At 38.5% G+C, this 12,178-nt stretch overlaps 1 protein-coding gene across 4 annotated transcripts in view; it reads right to left on the minus strand.

Moving 5' to 3' along the window:
• dpysl2b (dihydropyrimidinase like 2b) overlaps positions 1–12,178 on the minus strand; it is a 50,494-nt gene that overhangs the window by 4,391 nt on the left and 33,925 nt on the right. For all 4 annotated transcript variants that reach the window (XM_042508789.1, XM_042508790.1, XM_042508788.1 and 1 more), the window contains 8 exons: positions 10,843–10,923; positions 10,532–10,600; positions 8,400–8,520; positions 6,860–7,016; positions 6,609–6,750; positions 6,155–6,325; positions 1,339–1,518; positions 927–1,092 (listed from right to left, as the gene is read on the minus strand). In XM_042508789.1, coding sequence (XP_042364723.1) covers positions 927–1,092; positions 1,339–1,518; positions 6,155–6,325; positions 6,609–6,750; positions 6,860–7,016; positions 8,400–8,520; positions 10,532–10,600; positions 10,843–10,923 — 1,087 coding nt within the window. The remainder of the gene's footprint in view (positions 1–926; positions 1,093–1,338; positions 1,519–6,154; positions 6,326–6,608; positions 6,751–6,859; positions 7,017–8,399; positions 8,521–10,531; positions 10,601–10,842; positions 10,924–12,178) is intronic.

Raw genomic sequence — 12,178 nt, forward strand, 5'->3', positions numbered from 1 at the left:
AAGAAGTACAACTACAATTAATTTAAATAAAGTATTGTTATAATAAAGTTAGATTAAGTACTGTTACAATAAAGTTAAATGAACTACTGGTAAAATAAAGTTAAATGAAGTAAAGCACCGTTAAAGTTAAATTTAGTACTGTAATAGAAAGTTAAATAAAGCACCGTTAAAATAAAGTTAAATGAAGTACTGTAATAATAAAGTTAAATTAAGTATTGCTATAATTAAGTCAAATGAAGTACTCTTATAATAAAGTTAAAGAAAGTATCGTCAAATAAATTTGCAAAAAATATTTTACAAAGAAGTTAAATAAAGTACTATATAATAAAGTTGATAATAAAGTACTGTTAAATGAAGTGACAAAAAGTGCTGTTATAATAATGTTAAATAAAGTACTTCATAACAAAGTTAGAAAAAGTATCATTACAATAATGTTAAATGAAATAAAGTTACAAAAAATACTGTTATAATTAGGTTAGATAAAGTACAGTTATAATAAAGTTAAATCAAATATTGTTATAATCAAGTTAATCAGTCTCCTTATGATCATGTTTAAAAAAGGACTACTATCACAAAGTTAAATAAAGTATGGTTGTAAGTACATTAAAAAACTGCTGATATAATAAAGTTAAATAAAGTACTACTGACAAAATGAAATAAAGTATGGTCATAATCAGTTAAAGTATGGTTATGATAATGTTAAATAAAGTACTTTTATAACAAAGTTAATGAACGCAGAGCCACTGGCGCTTTTATTCTGAAGCACTCTGCTCGTCGCAGGTCGGACGTGTCGATGTTTTTGCTGAGAACTTGAAATAGTTGGCGGTCAGCAGAGGGTTAAACTGTTACAGCTACACTAATGTAAGTGCAGATTTATTCACTGTGAGCAGGAAGCACAACGATGATGCACTAATGTGTGCACTGACCGGATAGGCTGAAACCAGACTGGTGCAGGTTACGGACGGGCTGGTTGGGCTGCTTGGCAGGTGAGGTTTTGGCAGAGGAGGCAGGAGTCATGGTTTTAGGTGTGACTGACACCTCGCAGACGGGACCGTCATAAAGTCCTCTGGGGACGCCCCTCAGCTCAGCCAGCTGCATTTTAAAAAAGGAAAACAGTCACGCCAGCGAAAATGAACAAGGAAAAAAATTAACCCTTCCTCTAACTTTACACCAGACCCTAATTAATCATGATTAAAACAAAATATTGGTCGTGTGGAGCCTCCAACAATCACAACCACTACACAAAGTTTGTACAAATGGCTGTTTAATAAGTTGCCAACATCAAACCAGTTAAAATGATTTAAAATGGATACTAGCAGAAAAAAAAACGTTTAGTACCCTGCTGCGAGCCTTTATCCTCTTGTAGACGTAGTCAGGGAAAGGTTTGCGGGCCACGTAGCGTCCCGAGCCCTCGGTGGTGTGGAGGTTCCCTTCCTCCAAAACGATCTTGCCCTGGCTGATCACCACCAGAGGACCGCCGCGCACCTCTGTGCCCTCAAAGATGTTGTACTCCACAGTCTGCAGAGGAGAAAGGAAACGAAAAGGAAGGTTAAACACGAACAACAATCGATAAGATTTCAAGTCGAACATTCAGAACAAAAGAGACTTACTAAATGAAATGGCTTTTGTGATGAAGTTGACCTTTCTGCTAAGTCTATCCTTATGCAGTTTTATATGACTCTATGTAAGTAACATTTTGACTTATTTTCAAGGACTGTACATGTTAACAGACCTGTGCTTGCATGGATTATGTATTTTTAGATAGCAGGGCTGCAAAAGGTATTATGATTTCAAACAAACACGCACAAATGCAAAAATGTATATCAAATTACAGAACATCATGACTCGACTTTTTTTAAGGAATAATTAACCCTACTTACCTTATACATGTTTTATAGACACCATTTGGAAAAGGAGAACAACACAGTGTTCTGAATTCTCACTCAGACTGCTGAAATTATGGATATTAAAATTCAATTTGTAGTTGAGCGTTGTTGTTTTTCTAAATTCTCTTGGCTGGATTTGTAAGAAAACAATTCTCATGCTCCCCTATCAGCCCCAGCGGTGGGACTAACAGAGGAGTGAGTTAATGATTGATTGAGGTGCACTGATAAACTGATTGGTGTATCGCACCATCAGTCAGCACATGAATATTTTTGGTTCTTACAAGAAAAATAGGCTGTCTGGTTATCAGTTATCATAAGCCAATAGTAGCTGCCAGTTCCACCAAACACCTTACAGACTATTGATCTTTATAGATCATATTTGACACCTCCAAAATGTTGATAAAATCAGTTTTGTAATACTTTTTTTTGTGCTCATTGCATTCTCAGGACCTTGTCATGCTCTCTGTCCCAAACAGACAGATATTCTGCACCCTCAGCCTGGAATGTGTTGCAGAGAGACTTGAAACTGAAGGACACGGTGCCGTTAAAGGTTTTTAGATCTAAAGACTCAAAAGCCGATTTTACATAAATCTTAAATGCAATCAAGTGTGCCGTCTTCTTCAAATAGCCCCGTTTCCCTGAGACATTAAGAATCAGATGTTCAACAAGCAGCATTAAAACACAGTTCTTAACCTGGGCTATTTGACTTTACGCAGTCATAAATAATTTTTAAACGTTTTGGCTTTTCTGCACTGAAGATATAGCATGTCTTAAAGAGCGCACGAGCCAACCCTCCCAATTTTCCCAGGAGACTCCTACTTTTCATTGCGCTCTCACGGTTTCATCCAAGGGTCATACTCCTCCTGTATTTCATCCGATTTATCATCAGTTTTCATCCTTTTTTTTTTTTACTTTTCGTTATCTAAACTTCTAGTGGACCTGTCCATCGTGTGTCTATGACTCTAAAAGTCTACTGTGCGCACATGGACAACCATCTCAATAAGTTAGCAGGAGAGAGAAATTAAGACTACTAGGAAGAAAACATTTTTTTAAAATATATATATATATTAAAAAAATAGTAACAAAATTCCATTTTTGATCAATAATCATTAGTAATGTAGATATAATAACTAAGTGGGTAAAGTAGATAAAAACAAGTAAAACTGATAAGATGAGAAAAGTACATCACTTTACTGTAGTGCCACCTTTAAAATCAGGGAAAAAAAAACATTTATTCCATATAATGAGATAACAGTATCCAATATCTAAATGATAAATAGTCTCATGTCAATATGATATATTTTTATATGGTCAAGCCCTAGTGCCTATTATTTTATTATGTCCATTCTTTAGTTACCAGAATGTAGAAAATAAAGTCTATAAAACTCAAATATTTCTGAGAAAAGAACCCCAGACTGCCTAACTTTGGTATTAAAATCTGCCCTTTTTTGAGGTCTCAGGCTTGGCAAGTATGCCCAAAGAGGTTTGGGGTTTTTTTTTAGATTTAAAACAGGTTTCTCTGACAGCAGACATCTGTTCTCTTGTGATGTTTTATTACAACTGCTGTGCTTCAAACAACCAATGCAGATATATCAAACCATCGCAGAAATACGAGCAAAGCAGAGATCCAATGATTCATCTTCTCCGGCTGATTTTCCCCTATCATCAGATGATGTCACCTCCCGGCAGCACATGCTGTATCTGGGAATGTTGCTGCTTTAATTCACAGATTTAGGAAAATCTCACTCAGTCTTTCTCTGGAGACTTGCCAGAGCGATGTTGTTGACGGACTTCCAGTTTGTGTTCACACATGACGCCGCCATGTGAAACTGGCAGAATATTGATGGATTAAAGTGCACTTGTGAAAGGAGCTTAACTGATTTAACGGAGTTGAAAGCGTCCCCTCTGGCTGCTAATGCTAATAAAGAGAGCAAAGCCAATCGTTCGGGAAAAACAACTTATGCGGCACAGAGGCCTCAGTTCTCAGGACAGAGGAGGAAGAAGAAGCAGCAGCAACGGGGTCATATGAGTGGTTTGTGTGTGTGAGAGTATGTATGTGTGTGTGTGTGTGTGTGTGTGTGTGTGTGTGTGTGTGTGTGTGTGTGTGTGTGTGTGTGTGTGTGTGTGCAGACAGGGAGGGTGGGGAGGCTGCTGTGTGACGAATTTGGAAGCTGTTTAACGACTCTCTCCTAAAAGCTACTAGACCTAAAGCTGAGGTCATGGCAATCTGGTGGACTCTGAGAGCCTGAAATGAGATCACCAGTAGGCTGGGCTATTCTGTGACATACACACACACACACACACACACCCACACACACACACAGCATAAACACTCCAAATGAGCAGTTTCTCCCGTGAACATTAGTCCGTAATTTTTCTGACCAAGCGGAATAAAAAGAAACCAAAGAACATGACAGGATTACGCAAACAGATTCCAGGAACATACACAGCAAAAGTCTTTGTGTGTCTCTTTCACACACTCACTCACGCACACACAGATACATACATACATTAACAGTGATCCGCCTGCTAACAATCAGAAACGATGTGTTCCAGCTCTCTGGCAGACTTTCGAGATGACATCACTCCCTTGACGCTGTGTGAGGCCCACGCCCTGTTCAACAGTCAGACAACGGCCTTACTACAAAAAGTGGACTCATACACCAGCTGCTCTGACTGTCACCAATTACAATAACTGAATTCCCTCTTATAACTTTTATCACATAGTAGAATACATTTTTATTTAACGAACAAATTGTGAGTTTTTGTATGAATCCAAAGTGCATTTCTTGTAGAGTCACTAGCTTGGTATTTTTAACAAGATGAAAACCACTCTTTTCAGTTTTAGTTTTATTTGGAGTAAAGTTTCCTTCCATGTTTACAAAATTTGACAAAAGTATGGGGACATTCAGTAAAGGAGGTGCAGAAACCACAGGCCATTGAGAAAATGGTCAAACTGTGGCTGCTGGATAACGTCTCCCAAAAAGGTCATAGCTGTTTTGCACATTTAAATCAAGTTTCCTTGAATAAAAATGTATGTATATATACATATATATACACAACAGTACACATTTATATAAGTATAAGTATAAAGATATATATAAAAGTGTATTGTTGTTTTTTTTATTGGCATATCTGTAGGCAGGTTGCTGTGTTGGGTTGTGGCACACTGTCGTTAAATGTTTTCCGCTTTGGCTGTTGAATAGTTGTCTCGATCTTGTTGTAGAGAGGAAGGTCTGACTGCACATATGGGATCACGATGAAATAAGTCCTGGATTTTTTAATTTAACCCTTACAATGTCATATACGCCTATATTTTTTACTGCTGTATTTGAATTAAGAAAACTACACTAAAAACAAATTGTCAAAGTGTTTCACTTGTTTAAATAAAGTTTATAAGAGTCAGTTATAGACAGGAATTATCTATAAATATTTTTTTTGTACTGTCGTAATCATTTAAATATTTACTTTTGTTTTCTTAATTCATGCTGTTCACCATTGTTGCAGCATTCTGCTTAACCTTGTTTCCTCCTTTAAACCCTGTTTGATGAGGCACTTTGACTGTGTCTCTACTTGAAAGGTAGCTTACAAATGAAGCTATAATCATTTTCATTTTAGCTGCTAACCCATTCTTAGAGCTATTACTTTCAGATTTTACAACATCAGTAACTTGAGTGGCCCTAAAGTAATCTTGGAGCCCATCAGCTATCATCTGGCGATGATCAAGCCTTTGAGGGCGATGGCCAATACTTCAGGAGATCCGGTGTAGCCAGCGGGTGTCAGGGCCAAGACTTCCTCTCCCGTGTGCCAGCATGCCGATCATCGTTTGCAGCTCAGTTGGCAACATCAGACAAGTCCAGAAAACATTTAGACTAATTTGTATTAACAGATGTCTGCATATGACTTCTGATAAATTAGAAAAACTAATAAAAAGACTGCTTTTAGCCAATGCCTCTTTTTGCTCTCCACACAGACTGTTAACCTGCAGACAACCAAAGTCCACGCAAACATTCAGACTATAACAAAAACCAGCTTTCTTCAAATACAAAAATCTTGCACCACTGCTTACAGATTTTGCATACATATGCATGTGTCTGCTGATAGCGATCCGCCCTGAAGCCACTATGTGAAGAATTTGAAAATATCTGATTTAGCACCCCCAGTGGTCATATCAAAGAGACACTGTGGCAGGCAGCAATGACACAGAGGCCTCACCTTTATCGAAATGGGATTATTATCAGATATGACGTTATGAGTAAAGCTGTTACCGAGTTGTGGCTCTTGGCAGAGATAATCTTTGTGACGTCTGGGTCCCACAGCACCAGGTCGGCGTCTGAACCCACGGCGATGCGACCCTTGCGCGGATACAGGTTGAAGATCTTTGCGGCATTGGTGCTGGTCACCGCCACAAACTGGTTTTCATCCATCTTACCCGTCACCTGAAATCAATCAAAGCTGAGAGTGAATATCCAAGCATTTATACACACAAAACACAGAAAATATATATAACAAAAGGAGGACACTCCATGGGGTTTTCGTGGATGTGCATTTTTATGTGTGCATGTTTTCTGGCTATTTTATACATAAAAAGTCACTCGATTAATTTAATGTATAAAGATATAACATACATTTACACAAAACGTGGCAGACAATTTTATCTATATTTTCATCCTCTACCCCTGTATGTTTTATTTATTATTATTTTATTATTAATCTACGTACCACACACTTGTCCCAGATGATAGACATCCTCTCCTCAGTGCCGTTGACGCCTTCAGGAATCAAACTGAAGTCGTCTTTGCCAACGGCTCGCTGGGCGGTGTTAAAAGGACAGTGTGCGCTTCCTGTCACCTGCAGGTCACCACTATACAGAACATCGAGGTGTAGAAAGAAGACATTGTGTCCATTGTAGAGAAAATTTAACAAAATTTGGCATAAGTATGCCCAGTTTAATGTTTATATCATCCTCTTACCAGGAGAGCAGGGAGTTGAGATAGTCTGGTGTGGTTGGGTCGGGGCTCAGGGGAGGGGAGGTGACGTAGGCAGCTGCCTTGGCCCAGTTCTTGCTCCAATAGTGAGAACCGTCTGTTCCCAAGCTAGCAGTAATTGGCTCTCCGTAGACCACAGTGCCTGAAAGTCAGATCCCGTTATTACACCAGACAATACGCTCCTGGAGTTTGTTTGCTGCTCGTTATATGGGCTGTTGCAATGTTTCCTGTTTGTAGCTGTTTGTGTCTCTGCTTTCTGTAAAAGTCTACTGTGTAAGCACGCTTTATTAGAATTGAGCATTTAAAGTAATTGTAAGTAAGTAGGGGGGGTTTTCAGGTCCAAACCCTAAACAGACTTGCGGGGATCCACAAATGAAGTATTTATGTCAGTGTTAGTGGAGCAGACTGAGGTTTTCTTTTAAGTCTCATCTATGTGGTTACTAGTTTTGGAAAGGCAACATTAAAATGGAGACAAACTGTGCAGGGAATTTGATTTAAAGAGACAGTTCGCTCCAAAATCAAAAGCGCATTTTTTTTATTTTAACTGTAGAGCTATTTTTCAGTCACAATTGTTCTGGTTTGAGTTGCAGAGTGCTGGAAACATCAGCTGTAGAGATGTCTGCCTTCTCCCCAGTATATTGGAAATACATGGCGCTCAGTTTGTGGTGCTTAAAGCGCCAAAAAATGTATTTGGGAAAGTCAACAGCAATATGTCTTTCCAGAAATCATGACCCCAATACTCAATATAATCCACAGACCTCGTTTTAAAAGGTTTCATGTGGGAACTAAAGCTGCATGAATAGGGCAAAAATGATAATCACGATTAATTTGATGAGTATTGTGATCATGATTATTAATCACTAATATTCACTGAATTTAGGGACAAAATATTTTTTGCACTTTCTTAAAAATAAGGTGTCTCTTCACCAAATTCAGAGCATCTCCTATGGATACATATCTGTAGTTGTATTATTTATCAATTTATTTACTCTTGGCCTGGGGAAAAGGCGTTGCACTCATCTCCCGAACGATTGAAGCAAATGGTGCCCTGGATTCAAACATTTAAAAAAATACATAATAAAACCACAAAATGTCTCCATGCTGCTCGTCCAAAGTAATCTTGACATGCCAAGTTGTTTTGAAAAACATCACTGGCATCATATTTTTAGCCTTGTTGTGTAGCCTGTAACTTTAAGCTCCTGGTGTGTGAGCTGCGTTCACCTTTGCCTGCTTGCACAAGACCTACAAGATCTTGTGGAGGCCTCCTCCAAACACTTCTGGAGTTAGCGGCAAGCAACTACTGTGTGTGGGGGAGGCTTCAAGCTGGCATATAAACACGAGCATGCAGATACTGAGTCTGTTGGTCTGTTGGCATGAGGGTGAGTAGACAATGACTGAAATTAAATTTTGAGTGAAATATTCCTTTAAAAGCACAACAGGTAAGAGGGAAAATATGTATTTTTGATTTGGGGGTGAACTGTCCCTTTAATTAGCACAGGTGCAGATACTGTTTTTAGAGTCTCACCCTTCTTCCTGGCCAGGGCGATGACATCAGCAGCACTCTTGCTCATCACCTTGGTGACGTAGAGAGGGCAGTTGGTCTGATTGGCCACAGTCACAGAGCGGTTCACAGCCTCCGCCTCCACCTGGAGAAGAGAACAGACAATACTGCAGAAAGTGGAGAAAGGCTTTTCTTATTACTAACCACCACTTGTCCATCTTTTCCCACCATTATTACCCACACAGCTCCCTCTGCTCTTTTAGCCCAATGTAAAAACATAAATGAATCCTCATTTCAAAATTTAATATGATCATAAGAAGATTTAAAACTTTGGGGAGGGCTTTTAAGCGATGACATAAAAGTGAATGGCCATTCTAGATATGAAATATTACACACATAAAATGAGCTACAAAGTGAGCTGAAAATGAGCAGAACAAATCGACTTAAGCCCTTTTTGCATGGGACTAGTATTACAAGGGGACCTCAGGTAATTGGAATAATTGCGGAGGACGTCCATGATTTTGATCCCCTGTGAATCGGTCAAGTCCGTAATTTGTAAAATAAAAATTCCAGGGCAATTACCTTCCATATTTTGGCAAACACAGAGGTCATGGGGTAATGTTCTTCCTTTGTGAATCAGCATCTCTGTGATTTGCAGGTTATTTGGGGTTGTTTTGGGTTTTTTTTCTGTGCTGGGGAATATTTGTCAGTGAATTTGAGTATAATACAGACATTGCATTGAGGTCCCCAGGTGATACCAGTCCCATGCAAATATGGCTTTAAACTCAGCCTTCTTAATAAAGAGCCTTGATACTAACATCAAATACTTCATCATTTTGGGTGATATACTTACTTTCTTTGCAAGAATTGAAAGAGAAAATTAACACCACACTTATGTTTGTACTGAAAATTTAAGCTATCAACCAGCAGCTGGTCAGCTCAGTTCAGCTAAAAGACTGGAAACAACTCCCATGTGTCATTTTTAAATTTTGGTTTTACGGAATAAAAGCGCATTTATGACATGTTATTCACTGAGTTTTAAAGGTGGTGGTAGGTGGATTTATTTACCTTTGGACAGAGCCAGGCTAGCTGTTTTCCCCCTGAATTATTTCCCGAAATTGTGAAATATTACTTCAAGTTTGTTGATGCTTTATAGGGAAACTCTGGCGGAGCCAAATGCCCCTTTTGGTTACAATGGAGCCTTTTTGTTGCTGCTGGCTACAGCCCCCTCACTCAATACCGCATCAATTTCAAAAGCTGTTGCTCCTTTTAGTTTCTTAGGACACAAAAACACAAAAAAAGTTTCCCTTACTGTACTCGCAATCTGTTTTCCATTCATAGCAACAAAACTAAGGTAAAACACTTCAGGGACCCTTGGCGATTCATTTTAACAAATGACTACCATTAACAAAATGTTCCAGGGTGAGAGAAAGATGAGATTCTCTGACTTGTCTGTCATTTCTATTGGATCAGATTACTGTTTTTTGCTGTTCTGCATTTTGGAGTGTTTTTTTTTTTTTTTTAACTGTAATCTGTTTTTTTAATAACAATTCTAAAAAACATGAACACAGAAAGAAATATTACCACTACTACTGTTATTATTATTATTATTATTATTATATTAAATATATATATATTATTATTATTATTATTATAAACATGTCATTTATTATTATTGTTATTATTATTACAACTACTACTACTACTACCAATAACAATAATAATAAATGACATGTTTTTAATCAATAAAACAGAAGTTTAAGCGATACACACAGCTGCCATGAGGCATACTTTAAATTTTATTCTCTACTTTGTTGCCACATCTGGATGTTCTTGGGTGATAATGATTTATATAAAGGATGTGCTTTTATGTGTCATGCCTGTGAGCTTCCCGGCAGGAATATTCACATGAAACATATAAAGGTGAGTCTGAAGAGGATGTTTAAGTGTTTTTCAAGGCAGCGAGAAACCCCCGGCTTCAGTGTAAAACTGTCAAATAATGAAACACCAACAGCTGTGATGGTTGGAAAGGTCAGTGACTTCTGGAAGTATATTTCAAAGATGAACGAATTTCTCACTTCACAAAGTCAAACCAGCTTTTAAACCAAAACCAAAACAGGTCAGTCAGTGTCCTCAGCACTGAGACTCTGTCTTACCTCCTCAGGATGGCTCAACACGTGTCCCTCGGGCCCAGTGATCCCCTGCTCCAGGATCCTGTGCTGCTCCTAAACACACACAAACAAAACACAGTGGAAATGGGAGATGTTGAGTCATGTGCAGGTGCACGCATCTTCCACACGACCAGCCTTGGCAGTGAACGTTTTGGCGACAAGCAGTGCCTTGAGACACTCAAATCCTCGACCTTTATTTCCCATTTGGATGTCAATATTAAAGGCAACATTAAGCAGGAAATTATGCGCATATTCACATCAGATCCTGTCTCTTATACAGGTGTGACATGTCGTACCTCAGCTACAATGTCTCCATTCTCAGCGTGCACCTGGGCAATGGCTCCCAGATCGCGGATCACACTGAACACCTCGTACACCTGCAGCAAAGAGGGAGACACAGTTATCATTTCTGATGCACAAATGCAACTTTTTGTGTCAACACAAACCTAACCACTATACCAGCCTGCTGAAAGCCTGTGAAATGTGTGTTTTTTTTCTGGGAGACTTTTTTCTCTCATGATGAATTGTAATATCTTTGGTGTGCCCTTAATTTTTTATCTGTCCATCAGCACCAATAATTTGGTTGATGACTAAATACCTGCAAGAAAAAATGAAATTCCCATCAGCCTCAGCTGTACTTTGTGTTTAGTGCCAATTAGCATAGGCATAGATTTTGTGAAAATTCAATGGACATGCTCCCCTTAATATTTAAATGTGCATTGTTGCATTTTATGAATGTTCATTTTTTTACCCCCTGACAAAAAATATGAAAGTAGCAAAGGACGCAACAATGTCTTTGGTAAAGTAGGACATGGCAGTATGCAACCTCAAAACAAATTGTTTTAATCTGGTATAAAACAGAAAATGATGCAGCTACTGTGCATGGGTGTATGATATTTCCTACATAATTTGATGCAAAAAATGCACAAATTCATGCATAAAAAATTACAAAAATGTGGTGAATGAAGGGTTTGATGCTCAAAGTTTCCTGGAGGAGGACCCCCTGCTTAAAGTGCCCCCCTAGTTGTTGGACAAAACCTATAACCGTGGCAATTAGCAAATGTTAGCATACTAATAGGCAAAACAAAAATGGTGAACATTGAACATGGCAAACATTATACCAGCCTGAGTCAGCATGACAGCATGACACTGTAGTCATAATCAGACATACTATATTAACATTAATACTTTAATTATATCACGCAAAACATGTCAAAATCAACCAGACAATAATCATATCCTCAGTGACTCAGGATTCTTTTGTGGTGAAATGAAACATGGGTCCTGATTTTCACACAGTATGAGAGTCTCCCACCCCGATTGTTTATTAAGCAGTGCAATGACTTCACGGACTGAAGAAAAACTGACGTGTTGAGTGAGTCATCACCTCCCAGCTGCCAAACATGCAACAATAAAGAGCCGTCAAAGTTTGACAGGGGAGAGAAACTCATTCCTCACACAGGTGCGAAGACCAACACGGATCTGTTTCAAAACAGCTTTCAAGTGGAATTAATTCATTTTAACCATGACTCAGACAGAGACTTGGACAGAGTCATGGCTATCATTATGCACTCACTATCCCGAGAGAAAAAACACTGATGATGAGCACGAAGTGGCGCCAAGACAAACAGT

The sequence above is a fragment of the Plectropomus leopardus genome, chromosome 20, assembly GCF_008729295.1.
Source record: "Plectropomus leopardus isolate mb chromosome 20, YSFRI_Pleo_2.0, whole genome shotgun sequence".
Taxonomy (NCBI): domain Eukaryota; kingdom Metazoa; phylum Chordata; class Actinopteri; order Perciformes; family Serranidae; genus Plectropomus; species Plectropomus leopardus.